The sequence below is a fragment of the Jaculus jaculus genome, chromosome 1 (genome assembly GCF_020740685.1).
Source record: "Jaculus jaculus isolate mJacJac1 chromosome 1, mJacJac1.mat.Y.cur, whole genome shotgun sequence".
NCBI classification, from domain to species: Eukaryota; Metazoa; Chordata; class Mammalia; order Rodentia; family Dipodidae; genus Jaculus; species Jaculus jaculus.
In genome coordinates this window covers 83,598,145-83,623,520 of record NC_059102.1, presented here as the reverse complement: position 1 = coordinate 83,623,520, position 25,376 = coordinate 83,598,145, and the positions used below count along the sequence as shown (strand labels likewise).

The window sequence follows — 25,376 nt, the reverse complement described above, 5'->3', positions numbered from 1 at the left end:
ACCAGTCAAGTCTTGTGGTCTAGGCTACTGATTTATTAAAGAACAGCTTTTTAACTTTTACATAAGGGATTATGGGTGTCTGGTAATCAGAGGCACAAATTTGAAATATTTGTGTTGACATTTGATAGGCAGAATAAAGATGAAGGAAAGAAGCCAGAAGTTAAGAAGGTGGAGAAGAAGCGAGGTTAGTTACTTCACCTCCTAAGATGTATAAAACTATATGTAGAAAATTACTGTAAGCTGGGTGTTGGTGTAGGCCTGTAGACTCAGCACTTGGTAGGCAGATGGAGGAAGTTGACATGACATGTTGAATGCCAGCCTGGCCTATATACTAAGTTCCAGGCACATTAGGGCTACATTGTGAGAACCTTACTGATGTAAAAACCCAAAGTAACCCTTAAATGAAAATAGTGACAAATTATGATTTTCACAGTCTCATTTAATACAAACTGGATTCTATGTAAATTGCATTTTAAGCTTTATCAGGTGAACTTGATAATGTTTTTATTTTGTACTCATTTGATGATATTTTGGAGCCCTGCCAAGAACTCTACATTTTGACAAATAGCTTGTGGTTAAATGAGTAAGGTAAAGCAGGCATTTGAGGACTCCTATGTAGAAGTCATTATTGGATTTTAGAAACAAAGGTAGCTATTTGGAATTCTGTACTTTCATGCTACATTTTTCTTTTCCTAAACCATATGTTAAAAATAGAAGGTAGCTCCTTAAAGCTTTTGTGCTCATCTAATTTTTTTTAAATTAAAAAATCTTTTGGGGGTATTTTGGAATATTTGGATATACAGGAAATAGTTGGGATGGGACCCAAATTTAGGATTTTTTTTTTTTTTTTGAGGTAGGGTCTCTCACTAGCCCATGGTGATCCTCCTACCTTTGCCTCCCAAGTGCTGGGATTAAAGGTGTGCACCATCATGCCCAGCTTCTGTGGTTTTTTTTTAATAAAGAAATTACTAAGAAAACAAAGTTGTTACCACTATTTCCCTATTTGCTTGGACTGTACAGATATACTAATTTGGGAAAAAACTATTTACTGTTTTCCACATATTCCATTTTATAGAAACATCAATGGATTCTCGACTTCAAAGGATACATGCAGAAATTAAAAATTCACTCAAAATTGATAATCTCGTAAGTGTCTTTAATTTCATTTAAAAATACAGTACTGCTTTTTTACTTCATGATTAATGACTGCTCATTTTGTACTGCTTAGAGTTTTAAAAACTCATCAGAACAGGTTTTGTATGCTTTGACAATTAACAGCTGTGAAATTCCTCTTTTATTATGAAGGATGTGAACAGGTGCATTGAAGCCTTGGACGAGCTTGCTTCACTTCAGGTAACAATGCAACAAGCTCAGAAGCATACAGAGATGATTACAACCCTGAAAAAGGTAAGTGATATCAAGTCCTAGATGTTTCTAGATTTTTTTCTCATTCATTTAAAATAAAGTGTAAGTCATTAGGAAAAACAATTCTGTTGTTTTCTCAGATACGGCGATTCAAGGTTAGTCAAGTTATTATGGAAAAGTCTACAATGTTGTATAACAAGTTTAAGAACATGTTTTTGGTTGGTGAAGGAGATTCTGTCATCACACAAGTGCTAAATAAGTCTCTTGCTGAACAAAGACAGCATGAGGAAGCAAATAAAACCAAAGATCAAGGGAAGAAAGGGCCAACCAAAAAGCTAGAGAAGGAACAACCAGGTATGTGTTCATTTTTAGGTTTTCAGAAATGTCTACCTGGACTACTTTTTGTATATTTGGTTCCAGTACATATGACCTCTTTACTATAGTCTGCTGGTAAAACTTTAGTATCAATAATGAGGCTCCAATGTGCATTCATTGACCTTGAAGTGGATGAAATGGTTATGAATCAAGGTAACTGATAATAGAGATGATAACCTCTCAAGAATGGGTAGTAGGTTTTTTTTTTTTTGGAAGACTTAAGGTAGCATATATTCATTACAGAGCATGCCAGTTGATAAAGATCAAAAAGAGACAAGCAGGGCAGTTGGGAAGAAACATTTTTAAAAAACTTCTAGCAGGTCATGGTGGCGCATGCCTTTAATAATCCTAGCATTTGTGAGGCAGTAGTAGGATTGCCTTGAGTTAGGACACCCTGAGACTACAGAGTGAGTTCCAGGGAGGTCAGCTTTGGGCTAGAGTGAGGCCCTACACCTTTGGGGGGGGGGGGTGTGGCAGAAAAATGCCTCCTAGCACACCAACCCACTCTCCCTGCACTGTCAACTGCTTTTGTAATTATTCTCAACAAAACCAAACTCCTTTTATGATTCAGAATTATATGTACAAAAACTGCTGCTTTTAATAAATAGCCAGCAGATATTTTGATGATATTTCAGTGCTTTTTACTTGCCCTGGGCAGTTTCACTGTGCTGGTGGTAAGGTGACGGTGTTTGGTATGTGCTCATGTTTGAGAAAACTATTAACATAAATGCAGTAAGGAATAATGGCAATACCAGTCAACTAAAATTTAAACTCATGACACACCTTCTGTAATAGTATATAAACTTGTTTTGTGTAAAAATAGATAGAAAATGCTGTGTAAAAATTACTGTAAAAGGTACATAGAATTGAAGCGAAATTCATATTAATAAGTTTGGGTCTTCACTTTGAATCCCAGCACTTATTTAGGAGGCAGAAGTGGGAGGATCACCATGAGTTCCAGGTCAGCCTTACCTCAAAAAAACAAACAAACAAAAAACCAAACCCTTAAAGTTGGGTCCCATATATTTCCTGTATATCCAAATATTCCAAAATGACTTGAAATCCTCACTACTAGCTTCACATGCTGGGCTGGGTGTGAAACTTTCTCTGTGCCACTCCAGAGTGTTCAAAAACGCACTGCTAGCCAGGCGTGGTGGCGCACACCTTTAATTCCAGCACTCTGGAATCGGAGGTAGGAGGATCACTGTGAGTTTGAGGCCACCCTGAAACTACATAGTGAACTACAGGTTAGCCTAGGCTAAAGTAAGACCCTACCTTTTTAAACAAAATAGACTGCTGATATACTAATCATTTATCACTTCAGAATTTACCTTATCATTTATTTACTTACAAGCAGACAGAGAGAGGGAGAGAATGGGTACACCAGGGCCTCTAGCCAGTGCAAATGAGTTCCAGATATACGTGCTACTTTGTGCATCTGGCTTTACATGGATACTAGGTGACGGAGTGGGAGGTTAGAACCTGGGTCATCAGGCTTTGCAGTTAAGTGTCTTAATCACTGCACCATTTCTCCAGCCCAGAATTTAACCTTTGAATGACTAAAATGAAATCACATTTCCAAGCTTCCCAATTCCATGTTAATAAATGAACAATGTGGCATCTGCTTAAAACCAGAAGCAGATGGATTTGCTCTTACTGACTAGGGAATGATAGGTCTTCTTAAAGATTTATTAATGGGAAAACACCCATTCATGTCAGTTGATGTGGCTGGGAAGATGGCTCAGCAGTTAATTGGCCTTTGCTTTCATTTCAGTCTGTCAGCCAGGTTTGGTATCCATGTACACCCAGATGCACAATATGTGGCACATGTATCTAGGGCTGGTTTGTAGCAGCCAGAAACCTGGTGTGCTTGTACTCTACCTCAAGTAAATAACAGTTTAAAAAAATGAAATACCATATAATACAATTTGATTACTTTAAGAATTTGAAGTTAAGCCTGGCGTGGTGACGCACACCTTTAATCCCAGCACTGGGGAGGCAGATGTAGGAGGATCGCTGTGAGTTCTAGGCCACCCTGAGACTCCATAGTGAATTCCAGGTCAGCCTGAGCTAGAGTGAGACCCTACCTTGAAAAACAAACAAACAATAAACAAAAAAAAGACAAAACAAACAAAAAAAGAATTCGAAGTTATAATGTGCTGGAAAATAATGCTATGCTGCTTTATTCCTGTAATCCTATTTCTTCCTGCCTTAGCTGCTAGAGACTGATGTTAGTCTTTTGGTCTGTGCAGTGATGGGGATCAGACCCAGGGCAGGCAAGCACTTTACCATAGGAAGGCTGAATTTCAGTGTAAACTTGATGGCTGTGTTTTGGTTTTGAATTCCTAGAAGATATTTTAACATGCTGCATATTAAGTAATCTGATCGTTTTCCCATTGGAATCCTGTTGTAAAGGTTCAAAGTCTGTGAATGGAGGATCTGATACACAAGATATTAATCACCCACAACACAATGGTGACAGCAATGAAGAGAGCAAAGACAGTCATGAGGCCAGCAGCAAGAAGAAGTGAGTATGTGTGTTAATGGGTTTTCATGTGTGTATCTTTGAACTCTTGACTTGTTCAAGTGATCCTCCTGCTTAGCCTCCTCAGTAGCTGGAACTATAGTACACCCTTGTCCCTGGCACCTGGCGCTCTCATCCAGGCTGGCTTCAAATTCATGGTGATCCTTCTACACTCAGTCCCAAAGTGGTCAGAATAATGGAGGCGTCATCACTGCCTCAGAAGTAGGGATTAGACCCAGGGCCTCAACCAAGCTACCACTGAAGTATATTTTCCAAAAGAAGCCACTTACAAGTTGTGAATTAGAAAGACACAGAAGGTCCTGGGATCATTCTTTGGCACCAGGAAATAGAGACAAGAGTAGAAGTTTGAGACAGTGTCTCATTATGTATCTGTAGCTGGCCTTAAACCAGTATGGCAACAGTCCTGCCTGAGCCTCCAGTCTCAAAACAGTTTATAATAATTTGTCCCTGTATTCAAGAAATTGTATCAAATATGAACTCAGTTAATGAAAACAAATTTGGGGGCACTTCTGATGGCGTAAATAACTTTAACACTTAACAAATCAACTAATCTCACTCTAAGATATCTTAGGGGAACTGTAGCTGTCCAGTTCATGTTTTGTTTCTTTTTAGTACTTGGAATCAGGTAATTTTTTTCCTTCTGAAATTAAAGGACATCTTGGGCATGTCTTCCCTTTATTAAATGTTCTTTAAAGCACTGGGTCCAGGGTATTTCCTAGATCATATTGCTTAATCTGCTTATATTAGGAAGATATAACACTGTACATAGTGTCAGTGTCTTATAAAGTCCAGGAGTGTTTTGCAACTGAGTCTTTTAAGATTTTATTTGCAAATGGGTGGGGGGGGGGGAGGGAAGAACACAAACATGGGCATGCCAGGCCTCCAGCTGTTGCAAATGAATTCCAGATATATGCACCACATTGTATCAGGCTTTACACATGTACTGGGGAATTGAACCTGGGTTAGGCTTTACAGGCAAGTGTGCTAACCAGTGAGACATCTCTTCAGCTCTGTTTAGTAATTTATTTTTAACTTTGCCCTATTTTATTTAATGACTTTAAAATCGAAGGGATCCCTTTTTCTCACCCTAAGTATTCATAAATGTGGACAGCATGACAAATTTTTAATTTAAAGCAATCCAATTTAAAATTACAAAAGCCAGTTTCCAAAAGCTTAGTCCCCCTCCTGGGCAGCGAAATCTTTGAGCAGCCAGTGCATGGGATCATCAGACTCCTGCATCTTGCAGAATGTATAGCTTAATTCCTACACTACACAGGAAGGAAGCCAACGTTCATGGTCCAAAGGGAGTAAACTGTTCCAAGGTAACACTCCTGGCTGGATTCCCATGTGTTCAAATTCTGATGTCATTGAGCACTTCTGTCCCACCGGTCTTTAATACTCAAACCTAGTTTCCTATTTCATTACAAAGGTAATTGGAAACAATCTTTGAAAGTAGCATGACACTGGGATGTGACAAGTATAATTTAACTGCTGAATCATATGTGATTGTACTTTCATTGAGAATGGCTAGCCTGTATACATGCAAGTTAGGATATGAAGGAACTCAAAGAAATCTGCTCTGTGAAGGAGACAGGGCAGCTGTATCCCAGAAAGAGCTCCTTAGGCTGAGGCTGCAGGTTATCCACTAGAGGTGCTCTGCTCATTGTGACCTGAAGCCAGACCTTCAGTACAGGACATGGAGACTTTAGAGCCAAATGGCATTGTCTGGAGTTGATTTGCAGCAGCAAGGGGCCCTGACATACATATTCTCTCTCAAATAAAATAAATCCTTAAAAAAAAAAGTTTTTTTGTTAGTGAATGGATATGTCAGGGCCCCTTGCTGCTACAAATCAACTCCAGACACATAAATCTTTTTATTCATTTATTAGAGATGGGGGGTGGAGAGGGAGCGAGAGAGACAGAGAGAGAGGAGTGTGTCAGGGCCTCTAGCCACTGCAAATGAGCTCCAGATGCATGCGCCACCATGTGCATCTGGCTTACATGGGACCTGGAGAATTGAACTTGAGTCCTTAGGCTTCACAGGCATGTTCCTTAAGTACTAAGCATCTCTCCAACAACCCCCCATATTTTTTTAAGTTAAAAAAAAATTAAATGCACAGATTTCATCCCTTTTTTTTTTTAACTTCTAATTTTAGGCCATCTGGAGAAGAGAGAGACACTGAACTATCTTTGAAGGATTCTACCCTGGATAACTAGGTTGACAGATCCAGTATAAAAAGAACCATTTATGATGTTTTTAATGGTTTCATATAGACTGTGGAAAGTTTTAAATTTTTATAAGCATAGGTTTTGATGTTTAAGACTTATTTTGGGGGGGGCAAAAATTCCTTTATCTTGTTGAAAAGTAATTAAACATTGCTAATCGTATTTGTGCAGTATTAACCAGCTACATTATATAGTAAATATGGGGGAAATCCACTTATGTTAAACTGCTTTTCAGACATTGGTTGTAGCATATTTCTGGTGTGTATAGGTTATTGTGTAATTGTTGGTAGAACAATGTTACATTTTTAAAAACTGCTACTTGTATAAATCTTTACTCTTTTCCCAAATACTGTGGGTTTTGTGCATAGTTTTTACAAATCTTGGATTTGCCAGACTGTCTTTTCACTGTTGGTGGGTTTTTGTACAAGTTGGGCATTTTTATGGTTGATAAAATGAAAGCAACATTTTATCAGAAGTTCCTTTTAATCTGTCTATATTGTGCTGCCTCTTTGTAAACAAGGGTGTGGTCTGTACTGTTTTTTTGTAATACAACTAGATGTCCAACTGATTGCTCTAGAAGATATAAATTCAAGTTAACTTTTGAAGGTAACTTAGTTTTATGGCTGCAAATGAAATAAAGTTACACATTTTCCTTCAGACAATACACTGGGTATAAATAGGAAATTAATCTGATTGCAGGTTTCAAGAATATGAGATCCTTTAAAACCTAGTTTGCTTTTTACATCATTAGTAAGTTTCTAAGTAATACTCTTTAAGGAATTCAGAATATTTTTTTAATTGGAAAAAAAAAATCCCTGCTTATGTGATAAATTTAAATAAATGCTATATAAGGAACCTAACCTGTTTGAAAACATGTCATATTAGAAAGGAATGTGTAATTCATTTCTGCATGATACATGTAACAGGACTATAGCCAAGACAGTCCCTCAGAGTGAACCAGTGTTGATGAAAAATAATTGAGTGTTAGGTATAGGTAGAAGGATACATTCTTGTTTTGAAATTTTGTGGTAAAGTGACTTAAGACAGTATTTGTGTGTGACATGCAATATGTATGTTCTGACTCCCAATTTACACATAGAAACTGAGTCAGTTCAGTAACTGTTTTGAGGGAACCCTGTAATGTTATAATAAGTCTTCAGTTTTAACTTGGACAGAATTTATTCTAGCTAAGCCATAAGCATTGATGTGTAAACTTGGTTTGATTAAAGAATTTTTTTTAACCAAATCATATTAGTAACTTATTGTACAATTTTAGAAAAATAACTGTTGCTAAGTAAATAAGTGGTCATTGAGATTATCCTGTAGAAGCATTCACATTAGCTATGCATTTAGTTAATTACACAGGATGATAAAAATAAACCTTTTATCTCATGACCCATAAGATGTAGTTTCACAAAATGACACAGATCATTCACGTTTCAGAGTTGGGATAGTTTATGTCTTTTTGTGTATAGGATGCTTTGTCATCACAGCTAATGTACATTTATTAAAGCACTCCCATCTTTTTAATCTCGAGATTTTGTCATAGGATAAAACTGATAGCTATTATTCCCAGAACTCTTAACTAGATTTTATGAACAAGCACCAAGAACTTTCAAGAGCACTGGCTCTTAGATAATTTCAGTGATACAGCCCCCAAATTTTAAAAGAATGAGGTAGTTGGTTTCAGATATTCTACCTAAATCAAAGAACCTTATTGGGAGCTTTTGGTATGATTTCAAATAACACATATTTCACCAAGTTCTTACTAGCACATTGATGTAGTATCCTAAAAATGTTTTTACTCAAACCACTTACCTGATAAAAGATGTGAGGTCAAGATGACATCTGCTACGTATATAATCTTGTACACAATAGCAAGGGCTTCCATTAGCCAGAGAATGAGCTCCCTACTGGAAATAGCAAACCTGCAGACTTAAGCCCTTAAGAAATGCAGAAGTTACTAAATATGTGCTTGTCATTCACTCATGTCTCCTGTGCAATCATGTTTAAGGAACTAGCTACTTCCCTACCTTATATATGCACATAGATGTTCATGTTTCATATCTACCTCTGTCCTGAAAGTGAAATTGACAAACACTATCTTGGGGGAACAGTTGGGGAGATTGCTCAGTGGCTAAAGGTGCTTGCCTGCAAAACTTAATGGTGTGGGTTTGATTCCCCAGTATATACATAAAGCCTTTTCGAGTTAATCAAAGCCTTTCTCTTTTTTTCCCCATTTTTGTTTTTGAAGGTAGGGTCTCTAGCCCAGGCTGACCTGGAATTCACTATGTAGTCTCAGAGTAGACTCGAACTCACAACCATCCTCCTACCTCTGCCTGGTCTCTAAGAAAGGCTGTTTTGGATCAGGGTCCTATCCACACTGGTGAAAGCTAGGAAAAACACAATGTGGCAAAGTGCTAAGCTGGTTAGCCTTTAGTTTCATCAATAAAAAACAAGGGTTTTTGGTGACATTAACCCAAAGAAACTAGCAAAATAACATTTTCTAAGTATTTTCAGTCAGTAATGTTTTATCTGATGATGTCTGTCATCTTTGTTCACTGAAATAGGTTACTAGCATTAACTTTCTGTAATTTGCTATTATATGAATAATGAATCAAAAATATCACATTGTGAATCTGATTTTCCAAAAGAATTTTCAGTCTGCTTATTGTTAGCACCACTGCAGAAAGGAAAGTGAATAATTCAGGTACAGCAGAGGGCTTCTTTGCACTCTGTTGTGACCATTGATACTTACTAAAGCAGAGAATGAGAACACTGCTAAACATACCAGAAGCAGGTCCTTGTAATCTCCATGTCACATCACTTAACTGGACATGTGACATTAAGTCCATGAAACATACTTCCCGAAGCTCAAGCTTTTAAACAGACTTAGGTTTTTTTTAAAATCAACTTTTGATTTACATGTAAATGTCTGTTTATAGCCATCCAGAAAAACATGAAATTCACTTCAAATAAAATTAAACCTAGGAGAGAAAAAGTAAAACTTAAAATAGTTTAAAATATTTTACAGCACTCCTAAAATGCCTTAAGCAGCATTAACTTTTCTACCCAAAGAAATTGCCACAAAATATTTAGATCTGGGAATTCATTTTAAAATTTTCTTTTGAGATGGGAAAGAGACCTTAACTCATTTATCTTCTGCTCACAAATAACTTAAAAAGCCTCTTTAAGTTTTCTTTTTTCTGAAACTCAATGAAAAAGAGAACAGATTATAGTAAGAGGATTCAAAACTGGGCTGGAAGAGAAAACAGTATTTGTTTTTTATTTCTTTTTGCTTATAGATTGACATGTTCAAAGTGTTACTGCTCAAGAATAAGTAAACAAGTAAAAATATTTAAAGGCACTTGCTTGCATAGGCTCAATTCCCCAGTACCAACTTAAAGCCAGATGCACAATGGGACACTTTAATCTGGAGTTGTTTTTCCCTGGCAGCAGGAAACACTGGTGTACCCACACTCACTCCCTGGCTTTCTCTCTCTTTCATTTCTGCATAGTAATGACTTTTCTGTCTTCATGATAATACAAAATTTCCTCTTTTTGGGGGGGAGGTCTCTCTCTAGCCCAGGCTGACCTGGAATTCACTATGTAGTCTCAGGGTGGCCTTAACTCATGGTGATCCTCCTACCTCTGCCTCCCGAGTGCTGGGATTAAAAGGTGTGCTTCATCATGCCTGGCTGGAATTTCCTATTTTTAAAAAACAATCCCCGGGGGCTGGAGAGATGGCTTAGCGGTTAAGCGCTTGCCTGTGAAGCCTAAGGACCCCGGTTCGAGGCTCGGTTCCCCAGGTCCCACGTTAGCCAGATGCACAAGGGGGTGCATGCGTCTGGAGTTCGTTTGCAGAGGCTGGAAGCCCTGGCGCGCCCATTCTCTCTCCCTCTATCTGTTGCTCTCAAATAAAAAAAAAAAAAATTTAAAAAACAATCCCAACATTTAATAGTACTTCCTTTGAGAGATCACTTTTGTGTTTGGTCTCCAGGACCCACAAACAGCTGATCAAAGGTCAGGCACATCTGCAACCCAAGTTCTGTAGGGGAGCAGAGACCCATGAATTGCTAGAGTCATTGGGATCAATATGAGTGCTGAAAAGATGGCTGAGAGGCTCAAAGCACTTGTTTACAAAGCTTGTGGCCCAGGCTCTGTTCCTCAGCCACCTACATTAAGTGTAGCACAAAAAGTTGTACACACACCAGGCATGGTGGTGCAAACCTTTAATCCCAGCACAGAGGTAGGACTGCAATGAGTTTGAGAGTTTGAGACTAGCCTGGGATGACAGCACCATCCAGATCAGCCAGTGTCAGTGTGGGACACTACCTTGAAAAAACAAAAAGAAGGGGTGAAAGAATGATAGGATGGTATAGGAAGACCTTACAGTCACTTTGGCCAACACAGGGAAGCACATGGGGGGCTTCATGAGTCCTTTACATTCATTATGCACACACTCAATTTGTGTGCAAAGACTAGTTTCTACCAAAAAAAATAAAATTCTAGGGCTGGAGAGATGGCTTAGTGGTTAAGATGGTTGCCTGTAAAGCCTAAGGAACCAGGTTCTCCAAATCCCACATACAAGCCAGATGCACAAAGGTGAGGCAAGCACAAGGTCACACATGCCCACTAGGTGGCACAAGTGACTGGAGTTCGATTTCAGTGGCTGAGGCCCTGGTGCCAATTCTTCCCTCTATCCAAAATTTTTTAAAATTTATTTTAAATTCTCATTAAAAAAAAAATAAAAAACATTTGAAGGATCTTTACCTTGGAAGTCTCATGGTGGTAGAAGGTGTAGCTCTCACATTCTTCAAAAAATTTTCAAAATACTTCTACTACTTGATGTATCATTAATTGAATCCTAGCAAAAGCCTCTAGGGAATCTGAATAGGCAAGCCATGGATTGGGAGAAAAGTAAAAATTGCCTTTCTGACAAAAGTTTACTCAGAATATCTCAAAGCAGGTCTGTACTCAGTAACAGATAAAATGAGTAAAAGGCACAAAATAAAAATATAGTTTGGAATAAATAGTAAATAAAATAATATTAAGCATTTCTATACAGTTGGACTATTGGGGGAAGGGTACTAGTTAAAGGTCCCAGGATCAATGTAAGGATAAGCAAGGAATTCCCCCAGCTTGTTGCCTTCTGAGTCATAGTGGAGCATTCGGAAGCAAACATCACAAAAGAAACAGGGGTCCTCTGGTGCAAAACTGTCATTGTTTGTCACCCACCTGCAGTTTAAAAAAAAAGAAAGGAAAAACATTAAAATCAAGTATTTTATGCTTTAACATGCTATAATTTATGAGCTGTAGTAATGTAAACAACCACCCCATTACTCCCTATTACTCATTTTCTAACAAAATAATCTTGAAAAGCCCTAAGACTAGATGACACAGACCTTACAGAGTATTAATTTAGCTGTTTACAATTTTTGAAAAATTTAATGTTTTTTTTGAGGACAGGGTTACACTATATAGTCTAGGCTCACCTTGAAGTTACCTTTTGTCTTGCCCACAATTGTGTTTATTTGTTAACAGACACATTAGTAATACAATAATCCATGTACCCAAAGTATAGTGACCACATCAAGAACCTTCAGGCTCTACTGGAGTGTGTGCAGATGTGCACATGCAGAGGATGACATCAAGTGTCTTCTTGGTCATACACCTAGCCAGTTTTAGTCTACACTGGCTGACCAGAGTGTTCCAGCAATACCCCTATCATGATCCTCTCAGAACTGGGTGTACTCAGATCCTTACCCTTGGACAGCAAGTGATCTTACCCACCTTCCTATCCCCTCAAACTGCTCATTTAACCACTGGAGCACTTAATTACTGAAAATCAAGAGTTCTCAAAGAAAAAAAAATTAAATTAGGTATCACTCACCTAGCTGTATATATTTTACAAACAAAACATTTCCTGGTCCACAGCCAGTGTTTCTTGGTAAGAAGAGGATAAAGTGTTCTATCCAAGCAGTCGTCATGATGTGCAAGCCTTTGAGAAAGAGGAAGATATTATAGTGTATATTGTTATGGTATATAAATATATCCATACACTAATATTAGCAATGTAGGTATTTCCCCCCTCTTTTTTTGTTTAAAAATTTCAGTATATTGACTTGTTATATAGCTGGCTTAACCAAACTATATTATACAAAGTACCTTCTTCCCTTACTCTGGGGATGTAAAGTATTTGTCTAGCATACTAAAGACCCTGGGTTCAATTCCCAGCATCACAAAACCAAACAGCTTCTCAGAGCTTTTTTTAGATTAAAGTAAGGTATTGCTCACAAACATCACAGTCACTTGCCTGTGAAGCCTAAGGACCAGTGTTTCAATTCCCAAGTACCCATGTAAGCCAGAGATGCACAAGGCTGCACACGTGCCTGGAGTTCGTTTTCAGAGGGTATAGGCCCTGGCGTGACCATCACTCTCTCTCTGTATCTGCCTCTCTCTCTCAAATAAAGAAATAATCTTAAGCAGTGTATGAAAACCTCACCATCAAAAAAAATAAAAATTAAAATTAAAAAAAGGGCATGGTGTTGCATGCCTTTAATTCTAGCACTTGGGAGACAGGTAGGAGGACTGCAGTGAGTTCGAGGCTACCGAGACTACATAGTGAATTCCAGGTCAGGCGAGACCCTTCCTGGAAAAACAACAAAAATTATTAAATGGGCTAGGGAAATTGCTCAGTGGTTAAAGGCTTGCAAATCTGCCAGTCCAGATTCAATTCCCCAGTACCCATGTAAAACCATATGCACAAAGTGGCAAATGCATCTAAAGTTTTTTTCTTTCTTTCTTTTTTTTTAAGAATGGCAAGAGGACCTTGTCTGCTCATTCTCCTATCTCTCTTTCTGCTTGCACATAACAACAACAAAAAACTATTCTTGACAGTTGGTATTATAGACTGACACTGAATGCTTAAATTTGCCTTTCATATGAAAATAGCTGGGTGTCACATGCCTTTAACCTTAGCACTTAGGAAGTAGAGGTTGGAGGATTGCTGAGTTCAAGTCCATCCTGGTCTAGAATGAGATCTGATCTCAAAAACAAAAAAAATAATAAAACAAACAAAAACAACAACAACAAAACAAGTGGGTGTGGTGGTGCATGCCTTTAAACCCAGCCCTAGGGAGGCAGAGGTAGGATAGCTATTGAGTTCGAGGCTACCCTGAAGTTACATAGTGAATTACAGGTCAGCCTGGGCTAGAGTGAGACCCTACCTCAAAAACAAAACGCAAGCAAAAAAAAAAGACCTGCTTACTTAAATCATTTAGCAATCTCTCAGAAGAGCCTCACACTGCAACATCCTAAGTATAAGCTACCTTTATTTGAGCATTGAGATAGCTATTTATTGCTTTTTTTGTTTGTTTTTTTTAGGTAGCCTCGAACTCATGATGATCCTCCTACCTTTGCCTCCCCGAGTGCTGGGAATAAAGGTGTGCGCCACCACGCCCGGCTCTATTGCTTTTGTTGATCACTGCAACCAACATGAGAGTAGGAAGGGGACTAATTAGGAAGAAGGGGTTTAGCAGTAGTGAAAGGAGAGACAAGAGATTAATATGTGAATATGATTACTTAAAATGTGTGCATGAGGGATGGCTAAGGCCTTTGCCTGCAAAGCCAAAGGACCCAGTTTTGATTCCCCAGCATCCATGTAAGCCAGATGCACAAGGTGGTGTATGCATCTGGAGTTCGTTTGCAGTGGCTGGAGACCCTAGTGTACCCATTCTCTCTGTCTCCCTGTCTGACTCTCTCAAATAAATAAATAAAACTTTAAAAAAGGGTAACATTTATAGCAATATGCTTAATTACTCTAAGAAAGATATGACCTATCAAGGAATAGTGGATCTGATTTTTGTATTTCTTTTTATTTTTGCAAGCAAGCACCTTTAACTGTTGAGCCCTACTCAGCCCTTTTTTAATTTTATTGTGCTGGCGATTGAACCTAGGACCTCATGTACACTAGGTAAGTGATCAGTACTTCAGAGACAGCCCTTTCCTAGCTTATGTTTATTACTGGGTAGGCACATTCTCAGTTGAATGGAAGAGCAGGCAGAGCCCAGTTATATGAAGTTTAATAACAATCTATGCTGGGTAGTGCAGACCTGTAATCTTGGCTACCTACCCAGAAGGCCAAGTCAGGAGGATCAGAAATTCAGGTATGCCTGCAAAAATTAGTGAGTAATTGTCTCAAAACTTAGAAAGAGGGCTGGGGATATTGCATAGTGTACAGCACTTGCCTACTATACACAAAGCTGTTCAATCCCATTACTACAAAGAAAAAATTACCCAGGAGATAAATATGCTGTAAAGAGATCGAGAGATCGAGAGAGAGAGAGAGAGGGAGGGAGGGAGGGAGGGAGAGAGTGCGTGTGTGTGTGTGTGTGTGTGTGTGTAATCTCAGATATCAGTCCTTGCTTTCCACCTTGTTTCAGGTAGGGCTCTCACTGCTTGCAGACACCAGGTGGCATGCACATCATGAGCACTGAGGGATTCTCCAATCTCACCATAGAAGTGTTGGGATTACAGATACTTGTGCCACTATGTCTAGCTTTATGTGTGTTCTGGAATTTTGAACTCATGTTCTCAAACTTGCATGGCAAGCACTTTATCCACTGAGCCATCTCCCCACTACTGAAAATAAGTAAAGGTCAAATAACTGTGAGATCTGTGCTTTAATTTTTGCCTCACCATTTTTCTTCTCTAGGGGGCAACTGCTTTGTATTCGTTTTTGGTTTTCCAAGGTAGGGTTTCATTTTAGCCCAGGCTGACCTGACCTGGAATTCACTATGTAGTCTTAGGCTGGCCTCAAATTCACAGTGATCCTCCTATCTCTGCCTCCTGAGTGCTGAGATTAAAGGCGTGTGCCACCACACCTGGCTTTATTTATCTTAATTGTTTTGAAGTGTAGTTCTTCAACTTCGCTCTATTAGGACTACTATAATATTGATAAAATAATGTTTAAAAATTATGACAAATATTACCACCAAGACAACTACTACTCTTTTACTGCTAAGATTTGGTTTTCTGGCTATCTTTAATCTTCCCTATTTTCATTTACTTAATTTTTACTGTACCATGGATTGGACACCAACAGGTCTCTTGGCTCTATTTCCCCTCCAACACATGTTTTCCTGAGTCTTCCATGCACCTGGCTCCAATCTCTAGACAAAATTATTTTCTAGGTTTACTACATAGCCATCATACAGGGATGCCACTTTACTCATTCTAAGATTTCCCTTTCTGTATACTATCTATTCTGCATGACACCTTACATCGTTACGATGGTTTACTCTGTATGAAATACTTAAAGCCACCATGCCTGGCTTCAGTTTACATCTTTATCAAAACACAACTACATGATGTCAAGTGCTAGAATCACTTCCTTTGTTTCCTTTATATTTTGGCAAAAAAGTGCCCTTCCCAAAAAAAATCCCACCCAGGAATAGAGCTTAGTGGCAGAGCACTGGCACAGCATGCATTCAGCTAGCTGCCCAGAACCACAGAAAAAAACAGATCTTACAGATTTTTCCAAAATAGACATACAGAATTGGTCATTGCATGGAAAGCAGACATTTTTCCTTCCCTGAAGCCAAGCCACAGTGATAATTCTTTAAAAAAAAATTTTTTTTTCTTTTTTGTGGTGGAGAGATGGCTTAGCGATTAAGGCATATGCCTGTGAAGCCTAAGGACCCAGGTTCAATTCTCCAGGTCCCACATAAGCCAGTTGCACATGGTGGCACATGCATCTGGAGTTTGTCTGCAGTGGCTAGAGGCCCTGACGTGCCCATTCTCACTCTCTCTAATAAATAAAAATAAAAAATTTAAATTTATTACTATTTTTATTTTAAAAAATTTTTGTTTATTTATATTTATTTGAAAGCGACAGACAAAGAGGCAGAGAGAGAGAGAGAGAGAGAGAGAGAGAATATGGACATGCTAGGGCCTCCAGCCACTGCAAACAAACTCCAGATGCATGCGCCGTCTTGCGCCTCTTGCTTATGTGGGTCCTGGGGAATTGGGCCTCGAATTGGGGTCCTTAGGCTTCACAGGCAAGTGCTTAACCACTAAGACATCTCCAGCTCCTTGTTTTTTTTTTTTTTGGTTTTTCAAGGTAGGGTCTCACTCTAGCTCAGGCTGACCTGGAATTCACTATGGAGTCTCAGGATGGCCTCGAACTCATGGCAATCCTCCTACCTCTGCCTCCCAAGTGCTGGGATTAAAGGCGTGTGCTACCACACCCAGCTCTCCAGCTCCTTTTAAAAAATATTTTAGAGGAAGAGGGAGAGCAAATGGGTGCGCCAGGGCCTCCAGTCATTGCAGACTAATCCAGATACGCACACCCCCTTGTGCATCTGGCTAACATGGGTCCTGGGGAATCAAACCTGGGTCCTTTGGCTTTGCAGGCAAATGCATTAACTGCTAAGCTATCCCTTGAGACCCAAAATAAAATTTTCAAAACAGTTTTTTCTTTTTATTTATTTATTTCAAAGAGGGAGAGAGGGAATAGGCGAACCAGGGCCTCCAACTGCTGAAGGCAAACTTCAGATGTACGCGTCACCTTGTGCATCTTGCTTACATGGGTCTTGGGGAATCAAACCTTGGTCCTTTGGCTTTGCAGGCAAGCACCTTAATTGTTAAGTCATCCAGCCCCCTGATAATTCTTTTAATCTCCACTTTAAACAACCTATACTATTGTACTGTTAAATAAATAGAAAATAGGATAACAGGGGCTGGGGAGACAGTTCAGTCAGTAAAGTGCTTTTTGTACAAGCATAAAGATCTGAGTTTAGGTTCCTAGCACCCAAGTAAAATGCTGGCACACCTGCAATCCCAGTGCCAGGGAGGTGGGAACAGGATTCCCATCAGTGAGCTCTGGGTTTACTGAGACCCTGTTTCAAAGAGTGATAGAGGAAGACCCCTGATGTCAACCTATGGTCTCCAAACTCACAGGCACATGCATACATATCCATACACAAATGTGTGCCCACAAACATATGAAAACATATAGGCATATAACCTCACACACAAATGCTGCTGCCGCACCACCACCACCACCACCAAAAATCTAACAACATTAAATAAATAAAATGTTCTGAGTGCTGCCACCTACCTTATATCTGTAATGACAACAACATGTTCACAGTCTCCCTGGTGACAGTATAAATAAGGACAGCCAAGTTTAATAGTCAGGTCATTGAAGGTGAAATCTTCCATTCTAGCAGTCTGAAACTTCCCATACCCTCTATCATGGGACTCTGACCATTCTGTAATAGTTCTGAGGGAGGAAAAAGGTGCAATTATAGCACTGCTTTATAAAACCTTGAAAAGGACAGAGATGAATTTTTACTTAGAATGTCTCTTATAATCTAGCTCACTACTTAAAAGGACAGTTGCTATCTTAATGGGAATTCCATAGTGGTTGACAAAGTCTAGGATTAGGAACACTGAATTTTTCTTCACCTAGCAGTTCTCAATCTATGGCTCATAAGGTCAAAATTATTTTCACAATAGTACTATATACCTGTGGTGGTTTGATTCAGGTGTGCCCCATAAACTTAGGTGTTCTGAATACTAGGTCGCCAGCTGATGCAATTTGGGAATTAAAGCCTTCTAGAGGCAGTGTATTATTGGAGGCGGGTGTATGGGTGTTACAGCCAGTTTCTCCTTGTCAGTGTTTGGCACACTCTCCTGTTGCTGTTGTCCACCTGATGTTGGTGATGTCCACCCTCTGCTCATGCCATCATATTCTCTGCCACCATGGACCCTCCCCTGAGTCAGTAAGTCAAAATAAACTCTCCCCCTCCACACGATACTCTTGGTTATTTTCTGCCAGCAATGTGAACCCGACTGCAACACTACCTCTTTCAACTTTCATCTTGTCAGAAATGAACAGTATTCTGGAGGTTACACAAAAATATTTCTTAATAGATTAGTATTTTAATATTTCTTAGTTTTAATTTCTAATGTGGTAAGAACTAAAAACTATAGCCTATAAGCTATAGCTCTTGGGGGCCCTCAATTACTTACATAGTATTAAGGAGAACTGAATACTAGTTTGAGAACTGCATTAGAATATGGATTTTTTTTTTTAAGTGGCTATAGACAGCCAGGCATGGTGGTGCACACCTTTAATCCCAGCATTTGGGAGGCAGAGGTAGGAGGATTGCTGTGAGTTTGAGGCCATCCTGAGACTACCTAGTGAATTCCTGAACATCCTGAGCGAGAAAGAGAGACCCTACTTTGGAAAAAAAAAGTGGGAGGATTTCTAGGTCAGTTTACCGAGTTGTGTTCTAGGTCAGGCTGGGCTTGAGTGAGACCCTACTTCAAGAAACAAACAAACAAAAGTTGACTATAAAAGGCAAGTATGGTGGTACATGCCTGCAGTCTGACTGAGGCCACTAAAAATTAAAATATGGTGTCATTAAAATGCTACTGGAGATGAATTTTCATAATAATTTACCTAAGCAACATTTAACAAGCTCTACCATCTCTCATACACAAACACACCCAGCCCTCCATGTAGGGCATATAATAGCATATTCTAGACAAGCAGAAAAAATACTGAAAGATTACCACTACCACTTACATATAAAGATCAGAGATAAATAAAGTGTGTTCGTGGGATCCAATGTTTCAGATGTATATAATGTTCAATATAAAATTTATAAATAATTTCTTGGAAAAGGTCTTAAGAGTCCAACAGTAGGATTTGTGGAGACATGACTAATTTGAGAATTAGAAGTAAAGACTGAGATTTTTGGGAACCATACCTGCTCAAGTCTCTGCATTCCGGGTATCTCCTATCATTGTAAAATGTTCCTTCAAAATAAAAAAAGGCTGATTTGTATAGGTCCTACAAGAGAACAGATGGTTTTGAACGAAAGTCTACTCAACAACTTCAGTATTCAAATTTTATTTAGTACAAAATCATATTAAGCTGGGCATGGTGGTACACATCTTTAATCCCAGCGCTTGGGAGGCAGAGGTAGGAGGATTGCCATGAGTTTGAGGCCACCTAGAGTGAGACCCTACCTTGAAACCCCCCACCAAAAAAAAAAAAAAAAACCATATTAATATATTACAATAACTTTATAACCTTTACAAAATATGCTAAGGCCATTAATTTCCTTAAAATGTAATGGGATCCTAGTATGTCATAAATACTGTTTTCCTGGATATAGGTATAACAACATGATCTTTATGGCTCTTGTTACTTTTATCCTATTGCTGTTTTAATCACCAGACTTCGTTTAAATTTGTATATTCTGGCTCATGACAGAAACTCAGAATTAAATGACTTCAAGATTATATATGCACATACTGTTACTTTGAATACTACGTATCTTTGACATTTCCCTAGAAATAACAAAGATCTGTTTGTTTTTTTTTTTCCCCCTGACATTTCTGTATTTTCTTTTTTTGTTTTTCGAGGTAAGGTCTCACTCTAGCTCAGGCTGACCTGGAATTCACTGTGTAGTCTCAGGGTGACCTTGAACTCAGATTTAGCCATCCTCCTACCTCTGCCTCCGGAGTACTGGGATTAAAGTTGTGCATCACAACACCTGACCATTTTTTTTTTTTTTTTTTTTTTTTGAGGTAGGGTCTCACTCTAGCTCACGCTGACCTGAAAGTCACTCTGTAGTCTCAGGGTGGCCTTGAACTCATGGCAATCCTCCTACCTCTGCCTCCCGAGTGCTGGGATTAAAGGCGTGCACCACCACACTCGGCTCACCTGACCATTTTTTGTATTTTCAGTGTGTTTTTGCAAAAACTTTAAATTTTACAAGTGAGCTGAACCCTTGGGTACTGAACTTTTAGTAAGGACACCAGACTTTTCACCAAAGGATGGTGGTTTACAGTCTTGACTACAGAAGCTACTGTATACTTCACAGGTTATTGTGGAGACTACACAATATAACAGTGCTTACTGTCATGTCTGGCTGGGGCAACAGAACGATCATTTAATACACTTCTCAACCCTCAGGACAATAAGCTAGTGCCTAAAATGAAGGTTCTAGTGGCACACACTTGTAATCCCAGCACTTGGGAAACAAAGGCAAGAGGATGGCTAAATCTGACACCAGCGTGGGCTACATAGTGAGATACTGTCTTAACAAAACAAAACAGAAAACCTCACAAATAAAACAAAGGTTCTAAATGAATAATTCATATATTTATATATGTATATATGTAAGTAGAAGAATAGATTAATGGGGGTAAAAAGGCCCAAAATGAGGTCTGGGGAAGAGATTGAGTAAAGGAAAGGTGGAGGGACAGTGTGGTGGTTTGATTCAGGTGTCCCCCATAAACTTAGGTGTTGTGAATGCTAGGTTCCCAGCTGATGGATATTTGGGAATTAATGCCTCCTGGAGGGAGTGTATTGTTGGGGGCGGGCTTATGGTTTTATAGCCAGTTTCCCCTTGCCAGTGTTTGGCACACCCTCCTGTTTCTGTGGTCCACCTTATGTTGGCCAGGGGGTGATGTTCACCCTCTGCTCATGCTATCGTTTTCCCCTGCCATCGTGGAGCTTCCCCTTGAGCCTGTAAGCCAAAATAAATCTCTTCTTCCCAGAAGCTGCTCTTGGTTGGGTGATTTCTACCAGCAATGCAAACCGGACTGCAACAGACAGCTAATCAAAATCTAAGAGGATATAAATAAAACATATGTAATCCTACTTTTTTGGACAATGGAACACCCAGGAGCTGAAGATTGTTGCTACAAAATTTTCAGTGCCAGGGATGGGATACCTTCCAGTGAGTTGTTGGCCAGAGAGGTCCCTGATGCCCCAAAACATTACAGGCTATTGCCAAGGCTCTTGCTTTCCCACCAGGAATAGATGGTAAGACCCTATTGCTGAAGACTCCACAGACTTGAGCTACAAGGTCACTGAGAAATCCTGCTGGAGCTGAGCTGAAAACCTCCTCTATGTAGACCAGCTGACAGAAAGCTGGAAAAAGCTACGTTGCATGCATATCAAGGGGAGAGAGAAATCACCATTGGCAATACTCAACAGTGGACACTGCAAGACTTATAATTGGCCAGCCAGGCCAAATGAGACAACGGGTGCAATACTGGCATGTCTATCAGGATAGAAACCAACTGCCCTCTAATTGGACTGGAGGCCCTCTCCATGGGAAGAGAATACATCCCTGATACTAAAAACTTAAAATAGGGGTAGTCATAAGCCCTAGGGGTGTAACGTCTGCTGTTGTCTGGCCAAATGTATATATTATGCTTATCAAACTGCCCAGTAAGCACTTCTGTTAATATTCACACCCTTATATTAATGCTACTCTCACTTTTGGTTGAATATCTTCTCTTTTCAGATGGCAGTGACCTTGGGACAACTCAGAAGGTATCATGGTGATGGCAAGAAATGACCACAGTGCTCAGTACTGCAATATCTCTATCACACCTTCCAAGGCTCAGGGTCTAATGTGGAAGAGGCGGTGGAAAGAATGTAAGAGCCAAAGGAAGGGCAGGACTCCATATAACAAGCTCCCTCCAGACACAAAATGGCCTGGATATCCATGGCCTCACAGTGCCTGATACTACCTGCATAAGACCATCATAAGAGGAAGAAAAAGATCAAGACATCAAATGTAAAAGAGAGACTGATTGAGATTGGGAAGGGGGTATGATGGAGAGTGGAGTTTCAAAGGGGTAAGTGGGGGGGGAGGGAGGGTATCACCATGGGGTATTTTTTATAATCATGGAAATTGTTAATAAAAAAATTAAAAAATTAAAACAAAAACAATGAAGCTTAGTATATATACAATTTTTTTTTTTCAAGGTAGGGTTCCACTCTAGCTCAGGCTGAACTGGAATTCACTATGTAGTCTCAGGGTGGCCTTGAACTCACTGCGACCCTCCCACCTCTGCCTCCCAAAAGCTGAGATTAAAGGCATGTGCCACCACACCTGGTTATATACAATTTTATTCATGCTGAACCACTTGTATAGAACTCCACCAAGTGACTTTAAAAATTCAATGCTTTTTGACATAGTACTTTACAAGGTGAACTCTAAAACAACAAAAATGGTGTCCATCAAAATGTCATCCATTAGTAACCTTATTTCATTGTACAAATATGTCACATATAGCCAGGTATGGTGGTGCATGTATGTAATACCAACACTTGAAGGAAATCACTAGTTCAAGGCCAGCTACACAACAAGTTCTTGTCTCAAAACAAAAAGTAATCAAAGTAGATAACACGGAAGATAGAGTGTAATGTCATTAGTAGTGAATTTCAATTTCCAATGGCAACAGGAGGCAGTCACTAACTAGCTTCCCCTATTCTGTCTGTATCTCACTCAAGTAGTTGGACTAAATTTCAGGAGGATGGAATCCATATGGAAAAACTGGCATAAGAAGTTACTTCTGTTATGAATCTAATGTAACTTAAGTTTCTATGCTCATTTTACAAACAAAATAATTACCAGTCAGTAGTATGGCCATCTGATAGTCATTACTTAAGATATAATTTTAGGTCAGCTACTAGTCATTACTTGCTTTTAACTGTTCCTACTAGCTATATTAGAACTTCAGAGAAATTTCTATTATCTACTGTGAAGGAAATGGTCCTGGCAAAGATGTGCTGAAGAAGCTTGGTTATGGGTCACTTTATAATGTAAATTTATGTTGTCATTCTTCCTTTACTAAGGATTTGTAATAAGTAACAGTAGTACATATTTTCTTAGCATTCCTCTTAAGAATAATCTCTTAAATTGGGCATGGTGGCCCATGCCTTTCATCCTAGCACTTGGAAGGCAGAAGTAGGAGGACTGCCCTGAGTTCGAGGCCACCTTGAGATAACGTAGCGAATTCCAGGTCAGTCTGGACTAGAATGAGAGTCTACTTTGAAAAACCAAACAACAGCAACAACAAAAACTGGTTAATTTGAACAAAATAAACAATGGTACATTGGACATGAACACATGAGGAACCATTAAAATATTAGCAAAACATTTTGTACTTTACCTGCCTCCCCCCAAGGTAGGGTCTCACTCTAGCTCAGGCTGTCCTGGAATTCACTAAGTAGTCTCAGGGTGGCCTCGAACTGTCTCAGAGATCTTCCTACCTCTACCACCATGCCCAGCCACATTTTGTACTCTAAAGGCTTAAGAAATTTAAATGTTCTGGGCTAATCCTCTAAATACTATCAAACATGAAGTTTTTTGTTTTTTTTTTTTAAGTATTCAAGCCAGGTATAGTGGTGCATGTCTTTAATCTCAGCATTTGGGAGGCAGAGATAGAAGGATCACTGTGAGTTTGAGGCCAGCCTGGGACTAGAGTGAGTTACAGGTCAGCCTGGGCTAGAGTGAAATCCTACCTCAAAACAATAACAAAAGTATTCAATAGTCCACTTGCTGGTTGGAACATACTTATTTCATGTTTCACAATTGCCATCAGAATTTATATCACAAATAACCCTCTCAATAAAAGTGTTAGAAGTCAAGGGCTTCTTTCAATTTTCTTTTTCTTTTTAAAATATTTATTTATTTATTTGCAAGCAGAAAAACAGAATGGGCACCCCAGGACCTCTAGCCACTGCAAATGAACTCCGGATACACGCGCCACTTTGTGCATCTAGCTTTACGTAGTTACTGGACTTTGCATGCAAGTGTCTTAACTTCTGAGCCATTTCTCCAGCTCCTTTTTCAATTTTCTTAGGTGTAACAATGTTGTAAACACATGAAAGTCTAGCAAAAACCTAAAACTTGAATATCAATAATGAGTATATAAAGGTTCATTATACAATTTTATTGTTTGTATGTTTGAAATTTTCCGATAGAAATCTTAAAAAGAGGACTAGAGAGATGGCTTAGTGGTTAAGGCACTTGCCTGTGAAGTGTAAGGCCCCAGGTTCAACTCCCCTGTACCTATCTATATAAGCCAAATGCACAAGGTGGCACATATACCTGGAGTTCATTTGCTAGAGGCCTTGGTACGCCCATTCTATCTGCCTCCTCTCTTTCTACAATCAATCAATCAATCAACTAATAAATAAATAAAATATTAAAAAAGAAATCTTTTAAAAAACATACAATGTAAAATACAAATGCAGGGGCTGGAGAGATGGCTTAGCGGTTAAGCGCTTGCCTGTGAAGCCTAAGGGCCCCGGTTCAAGGCTCGGTTCCCCAGGTCCCACGTTAGCTAGATGCACAAGGGGGCGCATGCGTCTGGAGTTCGTTTGCAGAGGCTGGAAGCCCTGGCGCGCCCATTCTCTCTCTCTCCCTCTATCTGTCTTTCTCTCTGTGTCTGTCGCTCTCAATTAAATAAATAAAAAATTAAAAAAAATAAAATAAAATACAAATGCAATACAAGTCTTTCCAGGCTATATATATAAGAACCTCATGATAGGAGTAAAAGCCAATGACATCAAAATAAAAGACAGACTAATTGAGGGGGAGATGGGAAATGATGGAGGATGGATTTGTGAAGGGGAAAATAAATGGGAGGGAATTATCACAGTTAATTGTCTATAATTATGAAAGTTGTAAAAAAAAAATGTTAAAAAACGGCTGGACAAGTGGCTTAGTGGTTAAAGCATTTGCCTGCAAAGCCAAAGGATCCCGGTTCAACTCTCCAGGACCCACATAAGCAAAATGCACAAGGGGGCACCTGCATCTGGAGTTTGTTTTCAGTGGCTGGTGGCCCTGGCATGCCCATTCTCTCTCTCTCTGCCTCTTTCTCTTTCTCAAATAAATAAAATATATTAAAATATTTCTTAAAAAAATAATTTAGTACATATAAAAATGTAAAAACATGGGCTGGAAAGATGGCTTAGTGGTTAAGGCACTTGCCTGCAGAGCCAAAGGATCCAGGTTCAATTCCCCAGGACTCACGT

The 25,376-nt window shown here is 39.2% G+C and overlaps 2 protein-coding genes across 3 annotated transcripts in view; one reads left to right on the top strand and one right to left on the bottom strand.

Annotated features, from left to right (window-relative positions):
- Positions 1-7,757, top strand: part of Psip1 (PC4 and SFRS1 interacting protein 1) — a 46,444-nt gene extending 38,687 nt beyond the window's left edge. For both annotated transcript variants that reach the window (XM_045153704.1, XM_045153711.1), the window contains exons 11-16: positions 129-184; positions 1,076-1,146; positions 1,306-1,407; positions 1,506-1,719; positions 4,156-4,267; positions 6,442-7,757. In XM_045153704.1, coding sequence (XP_045009639.1) covers positions 129-184; positions 1,076-1,146; positions 1,306-1,407; positions 1,506-1,719; positions 4,156-4,267; positions 6,442-6,502 — 616 coding nt within the window. In that variant the 3' untranslated portion in view covers positions 6,503-7,757. The remainder of the gene's footprint in view (positions 1-128; positions 185-1,075; positions 1,147-1,305; positions 1,408-1,505; positions 1,720-4,155; positions 4,268-6,441) is intronic.
- Positions 7,758-7,948: 191 nt separating this feature from the next.
- Positions 7,949-25,376, bottom strand: part of Snapc3 (small nuclear RNA activating complex polypeptide 3) — a 50,711-nt gene continuing 33,283 nt past the window's right edge. Inside the window, exons 6-10 of the mRNA XM_004658512.2 lie at positions 19,294-19,376; positions 17,634-17,798; positions 12,405-12,512; positions 11,285-11,749; positions 7,949-9,498 (exon numbers count right to left, since the gene is read on the bottom strand). Coding sequence (XP_004658569.1) covers positions 11,602-11,749; positions 12,405-12,512; positions 17,634-17,798; positions 19,294-19,376 — 504 coding nt within the window. The 3' untranslated portion in view covers positions 7,949-9,498; positions 11,285-11,601. The remainder of the gene's footprint in view (positions 9,499-11,284; positions 11,750-12,404; positions 12,513-17,633; positions 17,799-19,293; positions 19,377-25,376) is intronic.